The 26851-nt window shown below is 37.6% G+C and overlaps 1 protein-coding gene across 2 annotated transcripts in view; it reads left to right on the top strand.

The window, feature by feature from the left end:
• Nucleotides 1–26851, top strand: part of LOC122794510 (synaptosomal-associated protein 25-like) — a 1032368-nt gene that overhangs the window by 687432 nt on the left and 318085 nt on the right. For both annotated transcript variants that reach the window (XM_044062973.1, XM_044062964.1), the window contains exon 4: nt 2533–2581. In XM_044062973.1, the coding sequence (XP_043918908.1) occupies nt 2533–2581 (49 nt within the window). The remainder of the gene's footprint in view (nt 1–2532; nt 2582–26851) is intronic.

Here is a 26851-nt window from a genome sequence, read left to right as displayed (position 1 = left end):
CTTAATATTTGATAAAAACTACTCCATAACAGAAATGTGACTACTTTCTGATCCACAGTCACAAGTGCGATCACAAAAGTGCAATATTCCCCAAGGAATTCAAAATTTGAAAGTAGGAAAATGGCTAAATAAGCATTTTGTGCTGGAAGGAGCCTTACCCTTGTGTATCACTCAGTGAAAGGACTGCACCTGCCATGCCCCTGCTAGATTTCTACATAAACTCTGAGATCTCTGTATTTCAAGGCAAGAAGAAATCATTTAAATACTACAGTCTCACTCTTTTATTATACATACTCAGAGGGCAGGAGCTCTGACTCAGACCCAGGTGACTGAGGTTTATTTAGCAGCCCAGGCACTGGAGGAGCTAGGCAGGGAGGTCAGATAGTCAAGGGGCTTGGTCCATTCGACTCTCTCTTGGGAGCTGGGGAGGGTTGCAAATATTTGGTGGACATATTGGGCAGTGTGACTTGTCAGGTATAGAATGAAGACACTACCACTCATGCTTCGAGAGAAGGGCAGGACTATTTGGACATAATGTCACTTGTGGAAGTGAGGGGGTGCTAATCAACTAGTGACCCTGTCAATGAAGCCCCCAATCACCTCTCTCTCATTGGGGGGGGGGTTGAACACACTGGGGAGTCATACTGGGCAGTGTGATTTCCTGGGGATAGAATGGAGAAAATACCATTTATGCTTCAAGGGAAAAGTGGGGTTATTTGGGGGGGGGTGATGCCTCTTGTGAAAGTGAGGGGATGCCCATCATGGTTAGCTCATTGTACATCACTTCTTCTTTCTTTCTTTTTCTTCTTCTTGTGACTCTGTTCTTTTTTTTTTTAACAAGAAGCATCTTTATTGAATTATCATGTATGACATAGGCAATCATCTATTTATATAAATGAAAACAAACCATATTGACATATTTTCAGTTGCAGACATTATACATCACTTATAAGCTTCTATACAGACATTATCAAACAATTGTTCATCACTTCTTGGTATTTCACTGAGTGCAAGCAGGGACAAGACTAAAAACAGCAAAAGTCTCAAAGCACCCCTGATGGATGCCTACTGATGGAGAATTAATTGATCCATTGTCCAGCAGGAAAGGGCCAATGATCATCAGACAGCTGGGGTAAAGAAAGAAAAAAAAAAAAAAAATCTTTCACAAAACATCACGGTAATCACACATTAGTGATTGTACACTATTGAGTGTATAATTAATGTTTCTCATTTAAGCTTGGCACTCTTTTAAAATACTTACCTAATTAACTTTTTTTTGACAAAGTTATAAATTTCTATATCTTGCAACCTTCTGAAAGGGAGAGTGGTAATTTCAGAGTGTGCCTAAGTATGCTTTATGGGCATTGTTTTATGTCTAATTAATAGTAGCAAAGCTGTAGCCGTGGTGGTACAGCGGTAGCATTGCTGCCTCACAACAAGAGGTTCTCCTGTTTGATTCTCGGCTGGAGTGCCTTCTGTGTGGAGTCTGCATGTCCTCCCTGTGGCCGAGTGGCCTCCGAAAGACATATGTGAATGGGTGTGCCTTTGCTGAAGGTTGGACATCGGGCTGGCAACTCAGCACCATAAAAAGTGGCTGTCAATCATTAGCAGACCAGAGTTCTGCTGTGGTGACCCCTAACCAGGAAAAGCCGAAAAGACAAACAACAATAGTAGTAAAGCCATAATGCACATTGACTAAAGTAAACCTCTGTTCTCTTCATACAGTCAGTATGCAATTATTTAGAAATCCATTTACAAACTATCAATTCCTAAGTATTCCTCAGTTTGAATGAATTATATGCCATGGCAAGGTTTTGTGGGAATATAATGGTAGACACATGGTATACATGAGCATCTGTGGCCAGCATGTTATATTTACACGTTAAGATTTATTGTGTTTTGCTTGTTTATCTAACAGATGAATACATACTAAATTAGTAAAGTAGGACTTTCATTCCAGTTTATCAGAAAAGTGATAGAATACATTATACAGTTAACTGACTGAACAGATAATGAAAAGTCACATTAGTATCATAAAACCTACAGTATCTCCTGTTTCCTACCACATACCAAAGACGTGGCAGGTAGTTTGGTGACTATTGGCAGGTGTGTGTGTGTGTGTGTGTGTGTGTGTGTGTGTGTGTGTGTGTGTGTGTGTGTGTGTGTGTGTGTGTGTGTGTGTGTGTGTGATATGGAACAAAGGACTGGCAATCTACTCCCATTCCATACTTGCCTAGTAAACTCTGTAAATGGTTTTGGCTGTTCATGTGATCACTATAGGAGATGGATGCAACTCAACATCTTTGGATTGGATTGACTCCAAACCACAGTTCAAGGATCTATGCTGTTTCATGTCCTTCTACAATGGGGGTCATCAGCATTCACAGAGATTACCGGGCAAGAAGGGAATCATATATCATGTATCCCTGTATTCTGCGGCATTTAACACTAACTTACCTTTCTATTTGTAGCTTGTATTACACCTGGGACTGGTTCTGCCTGTCAAATTTCAATATTTTTTCTCTTCCACAGAGCAAAGATGCTGCAATCCGAACCCTGGTTATGCTGGATGAGCAAGGAGGTAGGTATCATTAGGGATATATTTGTTCGCAGTTAAATGTTCATATCTCTAATGCAGTTCAGAATACATGTTACTGTTCAACTAATATTTTTTCACAGTTTCATGAAAGAAAATAGTAAAGCCACAGTTGTCAGTTGGATTAATCAGGATGTTTCCTAGACAGGGATTGGCTATCTAATTGGACCCATGAATTTACATAACCTCTGGTGCATTACACCATTAATTAGAAGAGTTGATATTAAACATTGTAATCTGTGATGGAATGAGTAACTAAGACAATTTCATTTCATTGAAGATATTCCATTGCTAGTAGATTTTAACTAGGGTGTCCACATACATTCTGTTTGCTACATGGCCATGGTACAGAAAGGAAAAATAAATCTTTGTTTTTAACTGTGTCTTTCTAAAGCAACCAGGCAGACAGCAGAAGTTATCCACCCTTCTAATGAGGCGTTAAACCCATGTCCCATCTGCCTGAGTTGGTGGTAGCTCAGATGGATGTAAAAGATCTCACAGGACTTATCAAAAAGATTAGGGAGAAGTTCACCAGTGTCCTGGCCAAATGTCCCCTAGTCAATGTGAAAACTACCTTGGGTGTTTCCTGAAAAGAGGTCCTTGTCCTACAGGTGGTAAACCGATCAATACGTATAAATAAATAATTGATATGCATTTCAGGCACACATTACTTTTTTATATTTTATTAATTTCTAATGAGATAAATCTATGGAGAACAAGCTTGTTTTTAAGAAGGAATTGGGAGCACTAATTGTCAAACTGATCTTCTCAGCATCACACAGTAGATATGAGATATTAATTTTGTCAGGTGTATTCTATCGTGGGGTGGTAGCACAAGCACAGTCATCTTACCGTGTCTGCTGAATTCTTAGTGCAACAGACAGTATACATGTGTGGGAACTAACTGTAAGAGTGCATGAGTGTCTTCATTTGGATTCATTTTTCTTTTTTTTTTATTTATTGGCATTTGTTTACCAGGATAGTCCAATTGACCAGTGTCCTATTTCATTACAGACCAAGGGAGAAACTATCCATTATACAAATATCATGGATTTTATTTGATTTGTTTTTCTTTTTTTTTTTGTCTGCAAAGAAGATATAGTCCCTTCCCAATTTGGAGACAATTTTGATAATCTTGGAATTTAACATGACAGACATAACATCTAACAATCACTGGTAGAACGTGTGTGTGTGTGTGTGTGTGTGTGTGTGTGTGTGTGTGTGTGTGTGTGTGTGTGTGTGTGTGTGTGTGTGTGTGTGTTGGCAGTAGTAGTGGTGTGGATTCAACACCACTTCTTTCACAAGTGGTAACAGGGAATATGCCTCTCTGAGACATTAAGTAATTATATCTATAAACCGCATCATTCAGCACTAGAATTCAACCTGATTGACCCTATCATCATTTCCAGACTACACTCACAGTAATCAGCCAGTGAGTCCACATTACCTTCTGATATATAAGAGTTTAATCACTGCTACACTTTTCTGTATTATATATAATCTACACAGGCTGGAGATAAGCATAACAGTGCAAAATAAAGGCTCTAAGATTTTTATCAGCTGCTTCCTGAAGTCCAAAGGAAAGAGTTTGATTTCTTCTAACTCCATTTGTTGATTGTATGTCACTGAGCATATCACTTAACCAGATATTGTTCCTAGAGCCCCCCTAAAGACAGACACTTGTTCCCATTTAACAAATAAAAAAATATGGTTGTTGTCACCTTTTAATGCCAGAATCACCCAGATTTTAGGAGACTGGAACATCATTCCATTGCCTAAGAAGACCTCCCCCTCCAGCCTCAATGACTACAGGCCAGTTGCTATGACATCCACTGTTATGAAATGTTTCGAGCGGCAGATCAAAAAGTATTTGTCATCGGGCCTACTTCCCGATTTTGACCCTCTGCAGTTTGCTTACAGAGTCAACAGATCCAAGACTGATGCCATATCATTAGCGCTACACAGCACTCTTAAACATCTAGAGAGCAATGACAACTATGTGAGGATGCTGTTCATAGATTTCAGCTCAGCATTTAATACAGTGGTCCCAATGCAGCTGATAGAAAAACTGGCATATATAGGCATCAGTAAAGATCTCTGTAACTAGATCCTGGACTTCCTGATTGAGAAGCCACAGAGAGTGAGTTCAGGTAAGAACACATCAAAGTGTATCAAGATTAATACTGGGATTCCACAGGGATGTACTCTCAGTCCACTGTTATTCACCATTTTGACTCTCAACTGCTATGTAAAGCACACGTCCAACCATATCATCAAGTTTGCTGATGATACCACTGTCATGCGGCTCATCACAAAGGAGGATGAAAGAATATAGAGAGAGGAGGCCGCATGTCTGATCAGTTGGTGTGAGGGGAACAACCTTCACCTGAATGTAAGCAAGACCAAAGAGATTATCATAGACGTCAAGGAAAAAGAAAACAAACCATCCAGCACTCATACTGAATGGTGAGAGTGTAGAGAGGGCTAAGTGTAAAACATTCCTAGGTGTACACATATCAGAGGATCTCTCATGGTTGGGAAACACCAGCCGTCTGGTCAAGAAAGTGTACCAACTCCTCCATTTTTTGAGAAGGCTGAAGAAAGGTAAGTTCCTACCTCATATCCTCTCCACCATCTATAGAGGTGATATTGAGAATATCCTCACCAGTAACTTCACAGTGTGGTTTGGAAGCTGTACAGCTACAGAAAGGAAGGCACTACAGAGAGTGGTGAGGGTCACAGAGAAGGTAATGAGTGCCAGTCTTCCATTGATACAACTTTACTGGGCAAGAAGCATCAGAAGGGCCACCAAAATAATACAAGACACCACACATCCAGTGCATGGACTGTTTAAGCTTCTAGCATTGGGTAGAAAACATCACAGCATCCGCTGCAGGACTATCAGATTCAACAACAGCTTCTACCCAACAACGGTCAAACTTCTAAACTTGGTCATAGGTCCCAGAGAAGTGGACATTAACTAAGACATTTTTTCTTTTTTTTTATCTGTTGTATAATATATACCACACAAATTTCAAGTAGGTGCAATATTTATTTGTTTTATCCCCATCAAGTGCAATATTAGATAGACAACAACAATGTGCAAGGCAGTTATTATAACTTAGGGGAGGCTATATTTATTCTGTACTCAAGTGTTGGAAATTTTTTCTGCTCTTTTTTATACTGGGAGTAGGACTGTATATGTTCATCCTTTTACTTGTATGTGTTGTATTACTTTCTGTTTGTAATCTCAAGAAGGAACTGATGCATAACATTTCGTTTAGGCTACACTTGTGTGGTCCTAAATGACAATAAACTTTACTCTGAATCTTTGAACCTTTGAGTCATTTATACCATCAATAAGATGCAATAATTCACCAGGACAAGTCTAAATAAAAAGTAAAAGAGTTATTACATCATATAAAACAGTAACAAACCCAGCAACAAGGAAAGAAAGTAAGGGAATAAATGCTTTAGAGACAAAATGAGTTGAACATGTAGGATACCTAGGCACACTCTGTAATGGCCATGCTTCCTTTCAGAAAGTTGCTAGATCCAGAAATTGTATAATTTTGTCAATAAAGTTAATTACACTAAGTTCTCACACAATTGTTCAACCCGTTTCTTTCATTTTTGACACTGTACTCATTGCATTATGGGTATACTGAGAAGTAATACATCTAATCCACACAAGGATGCCACAATTCACATATCTTAAAGAATTACTATTGTGAAAATCCTCAAACTGTATACTGACAATTCATATAATACAGGGTAAAAATGTTCTCAAATAACCAGGTCACTGACATTTCATCCAAAGAGTAAAACTGAAGGAAATATCTGGCTAAAACTGAGGGCAGTAATAGTTAAAAATGAACTTGATAGCATAGCCATATTAAAGTCCAGTGCAGGTGGCAAGCCAAAATGAAATGGTCTAATGGACTGTTTATTCACAATTCCACTGTTTAATTTGAGGTAGGGAAATAAAAGCTGATCAGAAATAACCTTGGAATGGGAGACAGAGAACCATGTGTACTTTCTTGGATCTAGTATGTATAACAACCAATTTTATGTCTTCTGAAAGGGAGGATAAAGTGATGATCACCACATCTTTGATACAGAGATATGTCAGACATCACAATGAACTTAAAGTACTGAACAGTGGATAAGGCCACACTGCCCTTAAAGATTTTATCAACAGAAACTATCAAAACTTATAACTCAGACTCTCCTCTGACTGAGGTGACTACAAACAATAACACTGTCTTCCAAGTAAGGAATATCAAAGGACGTGAAAATGCAAGCCCAAAGAGAGACATAGGCATTTGTTTTGCTTCAGAATGCAGGTCTCTTAAGGGAAAACTATATTCCCAGGGGAAAAAATCCACAATATCTAGACTACAAAACAACTTTATTAAAACAAAGACATTTTGGATAAAGACAAATGTGCTTTTAAAATAAGAAGCAAGATGACAGATCATGTCGCTAGCATTCAGAAGGAAAATGTTAAATACTGCATTTAGTATGAAGCCCTGATTTGTATACAGGAGGAAAAGTATGCTACTGAGATATGTAGGCTGCTGCTAAGAAGTCTGACTGCTGAAAAAAATATATATATAGACATAAAATAATGAAATAGGATAACTATGAGATCTGTTTGCTAAAGCGGAAGTGAGAAAGGGTCTTTTGTGAATAACGTTTCTCATTTCATTTTCCATAAAGTTTTTTTTCATATTCCCGGTATTGTAATTGCTGTTGCTTTATTGATATTCATTGTGCTATCCAGGATATGAGGTTAGCCACTGTCTGGATGACTTTTATTTTCATAGGAGGCTTGAGATGCTTGAAGCCTTCCATAATAAAAAATCAAAACTGTTAAGTCTTGATGCTAGGCAAAGCTTCGAAAAGTGACACACTGAAATGCAAAACACTGAGTAAAAACAGAAGAATAGGAGAGGAAAACTAAAGTGATCAAATTATAGAAGAACAAAAGAGAGGCTTTCTTCTAAGAAAAGAGTAGAAATTTGTTAGGTGTATAGTTTGATGGAAACATATCCTGACATAGTCAGAAAATCAACAGACAAGCAATAATATGAAGTCTATAATGCGGAAGGTCAGGACTCTGAACCAGCACTGTAGGTGTGTATGTGTGTGTGTGTGTGTGTGTGTGTGTGTGTGTGTGTGTGTGTGTGTGTGTGTGTGTGTGTGTGTGTGCGCATGCGCTTGTGTTTCTGTCTGCCCTTTCTATCTGACAGAATTCCATGAGAACAGCTTCTGGGGTCTCTTTTAATTGTTGAATGCTATGCTGCTGACTGATGCCTTTTCATAACTGTGACCCACAACATTCTTTCAATATTCACAGATGGGCATTCATCCACCTACCTTCTTAAAAGAATAAACTACTTGAAGCTTCAAAATGTCATCTTTATTCCTCCCACAAAGAGAGTAAGAGAGATTGAGAGAGTATCTTAAATCTGCTAGCTAATGTGATTTTATTTGGACTAATCTTTTATAATCTGTTTCTTGTTAGTCCTGTCACCCGCAGGCATACCTCTCAACTGTCCAGATTTTCACAGAATGTCCAGATTTTTCCCTCATATTTTTAGTCTATTCCTCATACAAAACTGTGGCATTCTGGATTTACGTGGCAAATCAGTGAGGACTGAATTCACTAAATAATGACAGGTATTTGATTTTCAGTATTCATATCCCTCAGAAAACATACTGTAACACAAGACCTTTTATTTTATCAACTTTCTAAGTTTAAGAGAGCAATTACCCGTATTTTGGGGGTTTGCCCCCAATTACTTTTGGCTATGCCCAGATTTTTTGTGTTAAGAGGTTGACAGCTATGCCCCTAGGTCAAATTTGGGATACCATACCAGACTCTCACTTTCTAGATTATCAGTAATAGGACATACAACTTACATCTCCCTTTTTCCAAAGCAAAAATAAATAATCTTGTAGGAATAGAATTTTGTAATATTGTTCATTAAAGTCTACAGATTTTGCCCTTTTTTTAATAATGTGCTAACATTTTTTTCATCATTTTTGTCACTGTGTTTTTTAAATGTATTTCTGGGCAGTATCCCACATTCCGACTGGAAGCGGGAAGAGTAATGTGTTATTTGGTGTTCATATTCTACACTAATTCGATGTCCACAATGTTGGCTGGATGTACCTACTTTTCAAGGGCCTTTGTACCTATTTTCAGTTTGCAGGTTGAGAGGTATGTTTACAAGTATTTTACTTGGTTAAAGAAATGTGAGAAATAATTGTGTTCCTACCTCCTCAATCTAAATAAAAATAATATTGGAGAAGTGATTGATGGCAAAAAGCTACTATATTTCAGTGAGAAAACTCATCAGTTGTTTTTCTTTGAAAGCTTCATAATTGTGGTTAATACTGCCAAGCTAATGTAATCAATGTATTATTTTTTTCTGCTACAAGAACCAGGTATAACTGATGCAGATTCTAAATTTAGGAAACTGCACACTTTTTTCTAATCTAAATCAGTAGAGACAGCGTACAGCTGTGTTTTCTTCCTAAATGTAGAATAAAATAAAGAACTTCCTTGGAATTAACCGCACGTCTCGTATATAAAAACCACAAAGTAAAATAATAAAACAGAGGTATGGAAACATGACAAAAAGTACATCTAAACAACAAAGGCAGCAGAACTCAACAAATAAAACTTTAATAATATTGGTGAGTGCTTCCACACTACAAGAGTGCTTCTTCAGACCATAAAACAAACTAATAACAGCAGGTTTATATCAGCAGAACAATCACACACTAATTAAGAAACTGCCAATCACAGTTAAAATTCATTTAAACTTTTTGGGTAGGTCCCTCCCCTTCAGTACCGGTCTCAAAGAAACCCTATCATTAATTCCAGGGAACCTGTCCACTTGCAGCTTAATGATCCAAGATAATTCACGCTGTTCTGTAAAGTTTCTCACATCACCACCCCTCTCATTAACATTAATTTTCTCTAAAACTCCAAAACTAAAACCATGTTCTGAACCAGATTCTATAGTGTATTTAGCTATAGCACTTTTACAATCTTTAACCCTCATACTATAAATATGTTCCATAATACACTCCCCTATGGCACGATTAGTCCTTCCAACATAAAAACTCGAACAAGCTCCACAGACCACTAAATAGATTACATCTCTTGTATCACAGCTGGCTCTAGTCTCAAGATGATACTCAAAGCCCATGCGTGAATGTTTGAGACTACTTGGCACATCTATATATGGACAGTATTTACACCTGTTGCACAGAAACATTCCTTTTACACACTTCCTGTAAGGGTATATCTTGTTTGATATTCCTATAGCATAACTGCCTCTTGAGGGATTTCTTATTCCTAAAAATGAATTTTTGTTTGTCACCCACCAAGTCCCTAATCTGATCATCTGTGAATAGTATTGGCCAGTTGTCTCTGATTAGATCACAAATCTTCCGAACATCACTAGTATAATTCAGAAAAAAGGGGACCCTTCCATCTACAGAGCCAGAGAACTCATCATCATACATAATCAATTCAACCTCTTGATACTCACCTTTCCTAAAATAAGTTCAAGCTCTAGGCTCTTAAGCGCTCAACATCTATGCACATACTATCCACCTCAGAGGGTTTATAACTCCTTTCCAGGAAACTTCCTTCAGGAGAGCTAGATCTCTCTGAAAGCCAGGTTCTGAACTGTTAATCCTTGAAATTACGCATACCTTGACCTCTGAGAATATTCTTATAAACACAGGTAGGGTACATACTGCCACATTGTAATAGACCATTGCGTCTACTAGGGTTCCTATAAAGACTAGTCCCAAAGCCAGGCCCAGGCTCTCTATAAATACACACATCCAAAAACTCCATAGTATTATAGGAGTGGTGCGATATAAATCTCAAAAACAACATCGTGGAATGTAAAAATTCTATAAAATGTTGTAGCCCCAACTCAGAACCCTCTCATAACAAAAAGATGTCATCCACAAACCTGCGATAAAAGCACAAGTGACACAAAAAACGTTATTAGTCAACACATACTTATTTTCCCATTGTGCAAGAACCATATTTTATTTTACTTTGTGTTTTCTTCCTGCTTATTTATCCTTGAAACCAAATATAATGTTGTCTTTAGAGAGAAAGGCAATCACCAGCAACATATAATCTTAACCAGAAAATATTCTGAATGAGAGTAGGAATCTTGAAATCATTCAAGGTATCTTAGGTGATGCAGGAGTGCTTTACTTGTTCAGTGATTTGGTGAAATAACTTGCATAACACATCAGAGTTTTTTCATCTCTGCATATTTGTCTTTTTCATTTTTTTTTTCTTTTGGTGGCTATTGGAGTCCAGTTATTCAGGAGCATTAATTTCTTTTCCAACTCATTGAGGGTTACATTAAGAACTCAAAAATTTTTTTAGAATCAGAATTACTTTTATTTGAAGTACACAGTCGATATAAATCTTAGACTAATATACAAAATGCTGAGAATGTCCTAATGTGGTTTACTATCAAATCACAAAAATGCATTCATTCAACTTTCACTTGATCGAACGTATAGTTTCAAAGTTTTGTGATGTCAATTTAGCTTTTGTCGAATCTGTAATGTCAAAACGCTCTTCCTGTTATATGTCCCAGATGGCAAATGGGTTTTCACACTCATCTCACAGAAATATTGAATGTCGAAAACCAGCTTTACTTTGTTTGACATTTGGGAGGTAAAATGTTTTACTTTTCAACATTTTAGTTTACCTTTATTATCACTCAAAGGAATGCATTTCTGGCATTTGATATTAAACCACCTAATACACTGCTCTGCTCGAACAAGAAGGATTACAAATGGTTATATTAGCTCCTTGTTGTAGAAGAGAATGTTGCCTCATCCAGTAAATTTCCAGTTTCAACTTTTTACTCTTCCCAATAATAGAATATTTTCAGGCAGGAAAGAATCATTCGATATCAAGGGAAGTAGCTATGAATCTTGAGAAAGGTGGTTCAAAACAGGCTTGTGAGGGTATTACAGAGAAGAAAACTTCTTTCAAATTCTCACATTCTCTGCTATGAAACAAATCCTTTACTGGAAAACTTCTTAGCAGATAGAATGTAAGAATGTGTAACTCTAAAAAGATTTTTACTTACTTTTCTTTGTTTCAAAAAATTATGATAGCTATGGAACAGGGAAGCTAATTTTAGAATTAAGTTTTCTGATCGGACATTTAAAGTTACAAAAATTCAAGGTGGTAGCATAATTTAGAGTAGCCTTTGCTGGACCATAGAGGTCAGATGGCTACTTGTGAACTGAAATATATACATAATTACTTATCCACCTCATATGCCATTATTTCAAAGCTGGAAATTAGCACTTTCCACTTTCAGTCCAGTATTGTGGTTCAGCAATCACCCAAGAGTCTTCACAAAATGATAAGCTCAAACCACAGTGACCCTTGGACAGAATAAGTTGCCCATTTGCTCATATCCAATCAACTGTCATACTGGGCATCATTCACTTCAGCAGTCACTGGGCAGCCTGGAAGCAGTAGTACCTTTCTGGCAATGGACATTTCTTGTAGTCTCTAGAATGGGCATTAAATTGCAAAAAATCAGATATCTTGACGGGTCCACTGGGTTTTTGTCTACTCCCTGTTCCCAGCTCTGAGAAAACTCAAGGTGCAGGGTTTGATTCATACATGAGGTAATTGGCTAAGCTTAAAGTGGACCACAAGAGCAGTTAGCCTAGTACTAATCTATAAAACTATAAACCTATCTGCTGTTTGGATTTGATACCTTCATGCTACATATTTCATTAACTTATCTGATGATGGATGACTCAAGCTTTAGTTTAGGTACTGACCTGAAAGTCCTGTCTGCCGGAAATATATAATTCCGTTCAGAAGAAGATGTGGGAGTAACTTGAAAGAAATATTGGTAGTGTTCATTGCACTAATGTCATTCAAATACAGTATACCTACTGAAAGTCTTTCTCTGGATTAGTTATGTAATCAACTGGTAGACTTTTTTGTAGAATGACGATTGACACCAGTAGCACTAGGTATTGCCAGAATTAGTCTGAAATTTTAGAATCCATTCAGGTATATTTAACTCTTAATGTTTAACATGTATTTATTTGATTATTTAAACCAATGCATTTGCACAGTGGCTTGAACACACTAAATAACAACTGCTCAAATAATAATACGTAAATAAAATTACACAAATTATAAAAGTCAGAGTTGACTTTTAAAACCACAGTCATTATTGAGATTTATCAAAAATCCTCAGTTAAATATAAACATGCCAGCATGCATGGTATTCCAGTAGCCTCCTACAAGGATTCTGCAGCACATTCCCAAAGCCAGGAAGTTAGTGACTGTTGCAGGACTGATGAGGGAAAGGCAAAGTACCACCTATCCAATGTTTCCAGTTGACTCTTGAGAATAACACAATCACCTCACCAGCAGTAGAGGGTAAGCAGACCATAAGATCATATGAAGTTACTAGGATATAGGCCCTGAGGCCCTTATAAGCCTAGCCTAGAGTTTAGCCGATGTTTAGACAAGGACACAAGGCACCAGCAAATGTTAAGGTAGACAGGGCTCAGAATTTATACTACAGTTGTGACCTGATTGCTGATGAGATGTGGTATAATATGTGGCAACAAAGGACTATGACAAAAGATTGACTTAGTTGCTAAGATTGGAATAATTACCTTAAAATAAATAATAATAAATATAAAAACAGAGTTCTATAACTGAGATACACATGTCATGCTTTAACTTCAGAAGACTTAACATCAGATGACAATAAAGTTGGAGTTAAACAAATACCTCTATTATAGTAGTGAATCATTTATGAATTTTCCTAGTATGACACAATGTATTTTAAAATGTATTCTAAATATGTCAGAAATAAGTGAGTCATTAAAGAACATAATAGGACAAATGTGACATGATATTTGAAAATGGAGCAAGAAGGCAGTTTTGAAATAGAGAAATAGATACACATCTACCTACAGAGAAACATGTTGATGTGAATAAACTAGTCATATTACAAGTAGATAAGAGCCAGAGTAGAACTGATGTAGAGATATTTTTAATAAGATAAAATCAGTTGCCCATGGATCAAGGAATAAGGGCTTTTATGATTATCAGAAATACATCTTTGGACTGAAAAGTGGCACTAAGGGGGAGTGAAACATTTCATTATGTTTGTGAAAAAGAACAATAAGAAAGTCACCATAAGCAATTGCAGAGTATATTTAAGAAGTCTTTATAAAGGTACTACATTGGCTGCAAAGATGTTGCTGCATATATATGATAATGGAGTAAATTATAAGCAGGGAAACAGGATGATTATAGAAGGTATACAGAATTAATCTTCTACCAGAACAAGAACATCTGCTTGCATCTGAATTGGTAATTAACTGCGATATATGGAAATTCCCCATGACGTAGCTGAACTGTTACTTAACTGGGATAAACACTTATTACCCATAACAAAAGGAAACAATGAGCTCCAGGAGTTCACTGAGAAGATCCAGAAATGCAAATGCCTGAAGAAGTTCCTATGAATAGTTAGAACAAATGACTGCCATGAAAAAAAGGAACACTGCTTTATATTTCATTTAAAGAAAGGCTTAGTTGTGTAAAAATATATAAAATGATGACATCAATTCATTTGAGGAAAGAAAAGCAACACTTCACACTAAATATAAGCCAACACCTAATAATCTGCAAGAACAGATTCCATAAGGCAAGCAAACACTTTACCTAGTACTGTTGTCATAAGGGATTCTATTGCATGAGACACAGATACTCTTCTCACTAGGATGGACAAGGAGAAGATAAGAAATCCATAGTAGCACAGACAGATACACACACACAGATACACACTCAAGTCATTGCACCAAAGGTACCAATATGATTCTATCATAGTCCTTGTTAGGTGTAAATGACCTGAGAAATGTCTCACTGGACTATAAGAAAAGAGACATTATGGATCTCTCGGAATATGTGTCAGACAGGCATTTGCCTTACATTGAATGCATTCTACCTTCACCAAGGATGGTGCCACAGTATAAACGGAAAACAATTGATTTTAATGATTGGATTCGTTTCTGGTGTCACTCTGGGGGGTATCCACTATCTCTCAGCATGGGAGGACATGGTTAACAGACCACTTTGCTTTGTCAAGGATGGTCTGCACTTGTCCCCCTGTATCCATCCTCTTACAGCCTTTTAGGTAATGCCAAAAATGAAGACACTCCACACCCTACAAGATCTCCTCACTCTGAAAAATGTACACATCTGTGCTGTTACCGAGATTTGGTTTAAAGCCGCAGAAAGTACCCTCACAGATGAAGGCTACAGTGCCTTTCATACATTTAGTCTGACAGCAGCATAAACAGGGTTTAAAGGTGGAGGTGTCTCAATATATGCAGTTCAATAGAGACCCAAACAGAATCAGTCAAGACAAAGATTCTATAATAAGAACTGCTGGTCCTTTCTCTGATCTGAAGGAAAGAGATAAGGAGTCAGTCAAATACAATTTCAATGAGAATCAACTTGAAGCATTTTGTTTAAAGAAATATGAGCAACAAAGGTCGTATGTTGTTAAGCTACAGATGACAATGTGTGGAGAAGAAATATGAAACATTTTCTCGAGCGAATATGTCTCAAAGAGATTATGAGAGGCAGATAAAATCTAAGCAGCTTCTTATGTTTCTGAAGCACCTACAAAAATATCAACAAACATTTCCACTGAAATGTCAACTATGATGTCCATAAAAATATTCACCAGTTTGAAACATCTTGCAAAACTTTCACTGTAGGTTCCTCAAGATAGAAGCCTGAGTATACTATCATCTAATGAGATAGTAGAGCTTGCAACCCCTCCCAATGCGTTTGAGATATGAAAGACTATTTAAGAAGCCAGCTCAATAGTGTAACAGTTTATGAAGTCAAATCCAGCACTTTCAAACAGCTGAAAATACTCAGCAACATTTTTCTAATTGGTTGTATATTTATCATATAGTCCTACAAAAAAGCAACAGTTTGAAACCAAGTACATGAATAGTATAAATGTGTTTTTCTTGAAATATATCCAGAATGAAACTTTACATGAATGTATATAAGTAGGAAATTAATTCATGCATTTCTAAAAGTTTGTTTCAAGAAAGTACTTAACGTTTTGATTTTGAGAAAAGGGGATGCAGCATATGCATGTTTCTTTAAGAAACTGGCAGTACTAGCCTCGCTCAGAATCACATGGTCTGGTTTCCTGTAAAATATGGCTGAGATTAAAAGTTAAGCTGATAAAGCTGTTCATACAAAATCTCATGTTTGAGTCTCATTCTCTTCTTATTTTGGACATCAAATGTTATACTCAGAAGAAAACTGTTTACATCTATTCCCAAAACCAAAACTTTCAAAAATATGATCATCATTTTTCTTTTTTGCATCCAGTAGGTTGGGTTTTCAAGCAAGAAAAAAAACTAGCACTAACTGAAAGCATATCCTACTGGATTCTGTGTTAATTCCAGAGTTAGATATATTATTCATGTGCTGCTTCTACTGCGTTCTTCAGAAGACTAAATTTGGTAGCCATATGTAAGGCAGCCATTTTGTCCTCAGTACAAATGCTTACCAAGCACTAGAAGTCAGACATAATCTGAAAAAAGGGAAGTTTTTTATACAGTACTCTAAGCATGCTTGCTGGAGTCTTCAGCAACAATCTGTATTTGGAGTTTTGTATCCTACTCATTAGTTTACTGTAAATGCCGACCACTAAACTAGAAGTTTGCAGATGTGTCACACTTACTATAACAGTAAATAGTAAACATTTCTGTCATGCCACTAATACCCCACTCTCTATCCTTCATTTCATAGGCTTTGATTGCTTTACAGAACTATTTGCTCACCTTAGTGGTTCCCATGCTGTGCCACAGTGTGAAATCTGATGGCTGGAAGCACTCAGCCTTGCTAACACTGAGATTCCCTAACTTTGAATCAAGGTGACTTAAGCTTTTGTCAGAAAAGGTTCCTAAAGGTTTGGACAGGGTTAATACCTATGTCAGTCAACTCATCATAGATTTGAACTTTAATAGGCGAGTAGTAGTGATTTGTTACGCACATTATGGTATGGTGTATGTTAAACACTATGACATTATTTACCAGTAAGAGGCCATTTTCTTATGTACTATTAGCTGGGAGGTGGTAGGGACTGACCAATTAAAAATTCTGTCTTCACAATTTCTCCAGATTATGTTTCATGACTTTTCTATCTAGCTTCTTCTAAATGGGTTCAGATTTTGTAACTCAGTTATGGAAACTTCTTTTGAAATAAAATATTACTTATACAGCCAGTCAAGGTTTAAGGGATATACATCATTACTTTTCAGTGGTAGAAACCATTTTGCCAGTTTTAATGCCCATTGAGGGTTTTCAGTACACACCCACTTATTTAAAGAAAGGGGTGCTTCTACCATCTGTCATTATATTATATTATATTATATTATTATATTATTATTGGGCAGCCACCGTGGTGCAGCGGTTAGCATTGTCACCTCACAGCAAGAGGTTCTCTGGTTCGATCCTCGGCTGGGGTGCCTTCTGTGCAGAGTCTGCATGTCCTCCCTGTGATCGCGTGGGTTTCCTCCAGGTGCTCCAGTTTCCACCCACATCCCAAAGACACGCTGTAGGTGGATTGGACACTCTAAATTGGCCCTAGGCATGAGTGCATGCGTGTGTGTGCCTTCTGTGGAAGGTTGAGCGCCGGGCTGGCAACTTGACACTGTAAAACTCCACTGCCAATCATGAGCAAACATGTGATCCGCTGTGGTGATCCCTAACTGGGAAAAAGCCAGAAGAAGAAGAAGAAGATTATATTATATTATTATTGTAGTCTCACATTACAGCCATGGTGGTGCAGCAGTAGTGTTGTCGCCTCACAGCAAGAAGTTCTTCCTTTCGATTCTTGGCTGGAGCGCCTTCTGTGTGGAGTCTGCATGTCCTCCCCGTGGTCAAGTGGCGTTTGAAAGACATGTATGAATGGGCATGCCTTCGTTGCAGGCTGGGCATTGGGCTGGCACCTCAGCACCATAAAAATCTACTGACAATCATTAGCAGACCGGAGTTCCACTGTGGCAACCCCTAACCGTGAAAAGCCAAAAGAAGAACATTGTAGTCTCACATTACTTCACTTATTCACAATTAACCACTGCACATAAACTGATATATAAGCCTTCAACTTGCCCCTCCCTCTCCTCCTTATTGACTACATACCACCATAACAGGCCACTAAGATCTAAAAACTCTATGATGCTGAAAGATGAAAAACCTAACCATGCAACTGGTCAAATGCTGTACTCTTTTACTGACTCAAAACTATGGACCTTCTATCAGAACAATCAGTAATCCTGCTCTCTTTAAGAAGTCTCTCAGATCACACCTCTTTTCTGTCTGACAATATACTTGTGCCACAATAGTACCTCCTAACACCTGATCCACTACTATATCCCTCTACAATGTCACTACTTAGGAGCTCTCTATGACTTGTTGTATTCAACTGCTTATGCCTACAAAACTCCAACAAGTAACAATCAAAAAAGTTACCCTACCTGACTAAACTCCATCATCAATGATCAAATTGTACACAATGTTGATGTCTAATGTTTGTAAATAACATGTGCCATTGTGTTTAATATTTATTTCCATGCATTGAGGCTGTATATACACTGTATATTGTGCCTTTCCTTGTAAGTACTGTTAATGTTATGTGGAGCTTTTCTCCCTGGGCCTGTACTGAAATAGGCTCACCTAGGCCCAGTAGACTTTCCCAGTTAACAAATGCAATAAATAAATATAAATAAATAAATTATAGTGACAGGCAGCATATGTATCATAAATAATGCCAATAATTTTATACCCTAGTTACAGAAATTACATTCTGAATTAGAGATGCACCATTAAACCTATCTTATAATTTAACGTATCATATTTCCCTGCAGCAGGAGAATAACTGAAAGTGGTCTGTGCTTTTGTGTGCACATTTTCAATATATCTAACTTTGAAGTGATGACACATTCTAGAAAATTCAGGTAGGGAGTCAGCTTTCATAATCTGCCTAAATGAGTACATAAAAGAGTCAAAAACTGTGTTAAAGGTTTTGCAGCTCAGTGAGGTATTTTTAAAGCAGAAAAACAAGCCTTAGTATTTGCAAATAAATTATTACTAGCCAAGCTGTATGGTCTACTATAAAGTTTATATGAGAAATTATTAAAAAAGATTTAATTTTACCTTAGTTCTGCATATGGTTTGACTATTAACGCCACACACAGAATGTCAGAGGTAAACACATTTAGATTCCCTATTGTACTTTATGCCATCTGTTGCTTGAGGCTCAACAGATGACTGCAGTTACACTCTTCAGTGCTTTTGCTATATTCAAAAAATAAAGATAACATCCTGGCTCCATTTTGCAGTGCTAGATTATAATTCAAAGCTAAACACATGCAGTTATGTGAAAGGATATTCAAAACACAAGTCTGTTCTAAAGCAGGACAGAAATAAAATACCTGTGGAAACACAACATACAAAAAATGTAGACTAAGCAGCTTGTAAAGCTGGATCCTTACTGTTTCTTGTAAATGCTACTTATAAAAGTGCAGAGTTAAGCCAGTGTGGCTTCATCCTCTTCTTCTTCTTCCCATTTCCCTCTGCCTCACCTTCTCTGCACCCATTTGGTCGATAAAGAAGCAGAATAAGGAAAGCCGTCTTTGTGGTGACCTGGCAGGTGTTTTGACAACACAAGCCTGGGTTCAGTCATTACCCTGGAGAGCACAATGATATAATGTTAATCAAGGTTATAAAACTGAAAACAGAATGCAGTTGTACACAGGTAGCTGTATAGCAATTAGACTAAGGTATACTCAAACGGGAATAATTCAAACGGCAGCAGCTTTGTAGGCACAAATAAGCAGCAGCTGCCAAGCTAACGCAAGCTTCAGGAACAGCATGAAACTAAATCAGCAAAGTAAATAAATAAATAAAGTGGGTTATAAATGTAGAGACCAAGATAGTCAAAACAGCCAGTATCAGTTTTGTGTGACACTTAGGGCAGTGTAAAGGAAGAGCACATCTAGGTACAGAAGGTATAAAAAGACCATGAAATGAGGATCCAGTTTGAAAAATGAGGGTGCAAAACTAAGTTGTCACTACACATATTTTGGAGGAAGATAACAGTGGGGATGTTAAGCCAATCCACACAAGTATTGTGTGCATGTATCCCCCAAAAAATCAGAGAATACTTCAGATGTTACTATGTAGAATTCACTTTTATTCTTACAAAGAGAAATGCATTGTACTGAAAGCAGCAACATGGCTTTATGTTAATGTAGACAGAATGGTACTCTGTTATGTGCCCCTTACATGTGGAGAATAGAGTTCATACAGCAAATACCTAAGTAGGTTTCAACTACTTCAACGAAGGAAGGCATCCATAAGAGATACTGCACTCAAAAGTAATTCTAAGGTACTTGAAACAGATGACATAATCATTTGTTGGTTCAGATGAAGTCTGGTGAACAAAGGTTGGTTGGGCCAAGGTTATTTCCAGAAGCAGAAATTATGGAACTGGAGTTTGGTGATACTAACATTTAATCAATAAACAACCTGATATATATAAACTTAACACTGGTGTAATCAGTGGAAGATAGCTCCAGAGAAGAGAATGAGATAATCCTAATAAAGAGTATTACAGACCTGATGTCATGTGAGCTAACGTATATGAAGACGGTAAGAAATGAAAAGCTAAATTGTAAGTGGTGCAGTATTTCTAAGCAAGAGGTGTGAGCAGGATACTTTATTGTTTGGAAAGTTATTGTGTATTTTGTAAAGAGGTCAGCAAACAATGGTAAAACTTTTTTTAGATATCCCAAGAGAATCGTAATTGTTGATCATCAAGTTGTGACTGACCACATAATGCCAATAAAGACAGAAATACAGCAACACATGGCTTATCAGTATCCAAAACAGTCCTAAGTACACAGGAAAATGGCAGAAAAGCTATTATATTCCTATGGCACTTTGTGCTATGTATGATGAAAATGCTTCAATTGGATTAAAGAAAACTGAAGCTCCCTCTCTCATACATACAGGAGGAAGTACTAAATGTCTGTAGCTGGATACAATCTAGGGGTCAGTTTCTGTATTTAAAACCAACAGCATCAGAGATTGCCTACAAAATGGAATAGATCTATGCCAGTAGTGAGAGACAAACTAAATTCATGACATATGTAGAGTCAGAAAAAGTAAGATGAGCGGAAATAAATGAGCTGATGACATAAGACAGATCAGTGAGGAATGTTAGCAAATTTAGGACTCAAAGCCATCATTACCTTCCAGTTTTTTTTTCACTAGAGCTACAAAGAGCATCACAACTTCCACGCATACCTGTCAGCTCTCCAGATTTTCACAGAATGTCTAGATTTTTGCCCAACATTTTGCTCTATTCCTCATAAAATTAGGCTTTTCTGGCCATTTATTGAGGGTGGAGGATATTAAATAATGACACACATTTGAGTTTTAGACTTTAGATCCTTCAGAAAATGAATGCTAACACAAAATCTATTATTCTATCAGTTTTACAAGTTTATAAAAGCAATATGTAAAATTTGTCCCTATTTTTGGGCCTTTGTCCCGCATTATGCCAGGCTTTGTCTTGATTTCTTGGTCTAAAATGTAAGAGGTATACTGCAATCATTTTAATAATTTGGAAAGAGACTAGGGGTTGAGATTTAGGTATGCCATCAGAATAAGCAACAAACAAGAAAGAAATGAGATCATGCTGTAAAGCAGCCTGTCAAAGTGTCCATAAGAAATGTTTGCTGCAGTGACCAAGCTGTTACTATGGACGTTTTAACAAACTTTTTACAGAAAGAGACTTGTGTTCAGATCACAGGACATTTTTCAAAATGAAAATTTGATGTTATTGGGGCCCTATCCATGTCATTTGGTAAACTTTCATATTGGTGGCTCTTTGGTTCCCTAGTGCAGTACAGTGCTCATGCTGTTTGCATTTCATCTGATGTCAATCAAATGCTGGCTGGGGCTGAGACTGGTCACTGACCATTTTATGTCCAGGAATCTTACAGGTGATCATCTTGTGCAACATCTATGAACTTTCCAAGTTAGCAGTGTACAACAGCTTTGCTGTAAAGGAGGCAAAAGGATGATAAAACATTGAGGTTAACAAACTAAGTCATTCTGTAAGTAGGGTCAACCCCTGCTACATTCTTTATTTTCAGAACAGTGCTAATGTAGCAAAGGTATCAAAGTATGAAGGAATGAAGGCAAACAGTAAGTCTCCTACTGTACTTGATGTCCACTAAATCTGTTAATGCAGATAATAAAGCAGGCATTACAGGATATGACCAATCATGCCAGCAAAGAATTCTGTCCGACATCATTAACAGTTCAGCCATCAGAGACCTCAAGGTGGCTCACAAGGGCAGATTTCATACTAATAATGTTAGCGTTTGAGAGGCACAGGCTCAGGTTATTACTGTTTCTGGAGCCTCTAAATTTAGAAACACAAACTGGAATTTGTTTTGACATTTAGCGATGACTGCTCACAAAAAAACAATTCAAAATACATTTCAAAGGAAAACATCATCTGAAATGGCTTTTAAAGTATGTCATTTAATGATCAAGTGTGCATTATCACACAACGGCTCATGTCACAATTCAGGAGGTCTCATTCAACCTGCTCTCATCTGTCAAGAAACAGTGAGATTACACCATTGGGAAATGACAACCATGACTTCTGCTTTGAAGGTAGAGCAACAGTCCCTCCACAGTAAACTTTTGTAAAGCCGCAGAGCAGATTATATATATTCATGAAAATAATCATGAAGCCCAGGAGCCCAGAGCAGTCTCTCAGAGAATGAGTGGAACTTCAATAAATGTGGTTTAGAATTGACTGGAAATGTAAGGGCCAGACATTATAAAGGTGTAAAAGAAGTTCCATTTGCAAACAGTCAGACTAGGAAGTAGGATGACAGAAAACACTACAGCAGAATTAAAGCACAACAATGAAATTGGTTGAAATGGACTGTAAGGTGCTTTTAAAATGCCAGAAGTCCTAAAAACCTTCAAGAGAAGGTCATTAACTTGCTGTTGTATATATACATAGGATTAAATATAATTATCCAATGCAGTTTTTGAGATTAGCTGGAAGTAGTCATGATTTTTATCCAGTAATTTAAACCTTTGGATGTTTCTGTTTTAATGGAACTAAACAAGTGCACTGTGCAACCATTTTACAAATAATCCTCTTTAACCATGAGAGACTGAACAATGTATTTACTGAAGTCTAAACATTACAAAGATATGTGGAAATAAAAGTATGGTGGCGTTGCCCAAAATAAAATAAGGGCTTAATAGTCTTTGTAACAAAAAAAAGTCTTAAACAAGTGTCTAGGCGTTATATACCTTTTATGTTGCAATTTTCTTTGGAGCAAACAAAACTTCAGGCAGCTCTAGGTAAAACATATTACAGTACCTTTGGTGATGAGTAAAAATGGAAATAAATAAAACAGTATCACTTTCCATGTCCAAACCTCTAGTTAGCCAGTCCTTTTGAATAAACTCCTCCCACTGTGGAACCTCTGCCTCTCTCTCTCTCTCTCGCTCTCTCTCTTTCTTTCTCTCTGTCTCCTTTTAAATCACATGTGGTTGCAACTGAGGGGCTTTTTTTTGCATATGAACAAGTGAACAAATATTCCCTCTTTAAGGGGTGATAACAGCACTCTTTCATATCAAATAAATGGCAACAATGGCTGTGTTACAATGTTTGATAAATACATAACCAAAATCACAGTTTTCTAGTTTCTCCAAGTGGAAATCACCACAATGTGTTAATATCTAGTAACACATTGTGGTGACTATTTACACAAACTCATAAATATAGATATAGATATACATATATCTGTGTATATGTTTGTGAATTTTTATTACTTGGATATAAGTTCATTAATCTTTGGGGAAACCCATTTTTGCAGTATTTACTGCGGTAGTGTTGTCACCTCACAGCAAGATGTTGTCCCGTTCGATTCTCAGCTGCAGTGTCTTCTGTGAGGAGACATGCGTGAATGGGCGTACCTTCGTTGAAGGTTGTGCATCAGGGCTGGCAACCCGGCACATAAAAATCCACTGCCAATCATTAGTGGACGAAGTTCCGCTGTGGCAACCCCTAACCGGGAAAAGCCGAAAGACACAACAACAACAACTTATGAGCTTACTTGCATATCATCTCATTCAGTATGATTTTTGCTTAACAGTAAAAAGTAACACCTGTTTTAAAGCTGGCCGATTTACTTCCAGATATGATAATGCACATACTCCTACAACAAACTCGGGGCCTAAATTAATACAAGATGTAGCTGTGGCTTCTTGTCTTACTTCCAAGTTGTGCTGTAAAGTTATTCTGCATCTTGTAATAAACCCTTAAACTAAGCTAATCCAAAATCTTTCATAATACACAGGTACTTCCAATGTTGTTTTACATTACAGTGGAATGAACAACTCTATGTTTGTGTACTGTCATTGATTGTTGTGAAGTCTGTTGGCATGGAATGGCAACTAGAATATCAGAACTGGATTCATGTCATGACATTAAAGCTCAAACCACTGAACCTTATCAATGCAAAATCGATCCTTTGAATCAAGGAAGATCTACAAGAGGGTAGTGAGACCAGCTATGTTATATGGGTTGGAGATGATGGCATTGACACAAAGGCAGGAGTTTGAGCTGGATGTGGCAGAGTTAAAGATGTTAAGATTTGCACTGGGTGTGACAAGGACAGATAGGATTAGGAATCAGTATATAAGAGGGTCAGCTCAGGTTGGACGGTTTGGAGACAAAGTCAGAGAGGTGAGATTGCATTGGTTTGGACATGTGCTGAGGAGGGATGCTGGTTATATTGGGAAAAGGATGCTAAGGATGGAGCTGCCAGGTAAGAGGAAAAGAGGAAGGCCTAAGATAAGGTTTGTGGATGTGGTGAGAGAGGACATGCAGGTGGTTGGTGTGACACAGCAATATGCAGAGGACAGGAAGCAATGGAAACAGATAATCCACTGTAGCGACCCCTAACGGGAACAACTGAAAGAAAAGAAGAAGAAGAATCTGTATAATTTTATGTAAATATGTGTTTTCATTAAAACACCTGTGGGAAAGTAAAAGAGCAACATGGTTCTGCAGGGGGAGCCAAACATAACGAGCATGGTCTTCTAACTCCCCTTGTTCAAATATAGCCCCTGCATAATGACAAACAAAAGGCAGAGTTCAATTAGCACTGGAAAGTCATTCTACTCCTCATCTGCAGAATGGTGATACCTCCAACCACCATGTATGCACTTAACTTAACCCGCACCCTGACCCTAAGGTCCGTAACTATCGCACACTTACCTTAAAAAGCTATACCCAAACAAACTAAATAATCCACACACATATGCTTAATAAAACCCTACTTCTAACCCTACACTAAATCTAACATACATTACCATCTATGCATTTACCTTAACTCGCCCCCTAACCCTAAGGTCCTATAGCTATACCGCAGAAGGGCCAACCATGACGATTGGACGTTTCTGATTTCGTGCTTTTGGACGATCTATGTTTTTGCAGTTCGATGAAGATGTGTCGATGTTTAGGCATTCGGGTAAGTAAACATTCATGCTTATGATATAGACCCAAAAGGGAGACGTAAGATTTGTGTCCTCCTTCTTTAAATGATTGTTGTCACTAAAATGTTAGTCATGCATTGTGGTTTTCAGTGTACTAGACAACTTCAAAAACCACATGTGATGAGGGGAATTCAGAAAATTGTGCGACGAGATAAATCATGCCTGAAAATGGAGACACACATCTAAAAACAGAGATGTCCTAAATCAGGCCTAAAATAAGAACAGTCCTCCAAAATTGAGACAGTTGAGAGGTCTGCTGATTAAATAACAATAGACCAGCAGGTTCTAAACATGCTGACAGCTATATCTTAAACACTTTTATTCTCACCAGAAAGTAATCCTTTAAAAGACCAAACTATCTCCACAAAGTTCTTAGGATGGGCCTAGACTAGTGGCCACAGAGCCCCCTTGCTCCTTTAGAGTAAAGCCACAAGTTCTGTTCTGACTTCCTTCTAGCATTAAAGGGGATAGAAAATTTCTGTCTAATTCTGGACTTCAATGACTTCACCAAACACAATACATCAGGTTGTAGATGGTGACTTTCAAGGATTCATGCCCTGCTGCTACAAGTCACAGTAGTATCTGGAGGTCCTAGCAGAAAGTTTTTAGTCTGTATGAGCATCAGTTTCAATATACTGTAAGCTGCTGCAATGTGGACTTTTCTCTGCAACCAGAGTGATCATCGAGGCATTGGATGTAAAGGAAAATATTCTGTGTGTTGTCCTATCGAGATGACTGACAATTGATGGTCTCACTGGGAGTAACATCCTGGAGTGGGCACTCCCATGGTTGTAATCTCTGAGGATAACTCTAAAGAGGGAATAGCAGACCTTTTTATAATCTTATCTCAAAGGATTCTCCAGTACCTGTCAACTGTCCTCTTTGTCTTAGAAAGGGCTCATTAAGTCATGGAGCTGACAACCTGAATGAGGTTATAAAGAAGATACAGACATTGACCAGCACTGATGTCTGGGATAAGTAGCTACCATGATCTTCATACTTGAGCCCATGGATGATGCAGCAGACTGTGGGATGTCAGTGACGGCTGAGACCCTGTGTGCTCATGGATTTTCTCCTTGTTTCAGACCACTATCCCAGAACTTTTATTGGCATAGTGAGAAGCTCATTTCAGGTCTTCTGTTGGTTATAGAAAGTGGCCCAGTCCAAAGAAAGGGCTCACCATCAGTCAGCTGGAGCTACAGGTATTCAGCCTTATTTAGGAAACACACTTCCAGCACCCTCCTAATATGATCCTGTAGTCAATCTATAATCAGGCATTTGGCAGTGGGCCATGAAAAGGGGGTAGTACTGTCTCAGTAGCTCACACAATAGGAGTGATGAGCACTCAGATAGGGACTGAGTGATTCATCCATTTCTCTCCTTGAGTTGCATTAAAGTGCTGAATTTGTTTACATTCTTACTAACAAAATCCAGCTATTTTTCTTACAAACACAGATGATCTTTGATAAGATAATATAATATAGCAAAACATGTGATAA

Source organism: Protopterus annectens, chromosome 1.part0, assembly GCF_019279795.1.
Source record: "Protopterus annectens isolate FY-2018-M chromosome 1.part0, PAN1.0, whole genome shotgun sequence".
NCBI classification, from domain to species: Eukaryota; Metazoa; Chordata; order Ceratodontiformes; family Protopteridae; genus Protopterus; species Protopterus annectens.
Note: the sequence above shows the minus strand (reverse complement) of the source record. Positions and strands in the feature narration are given on the sequence as shown.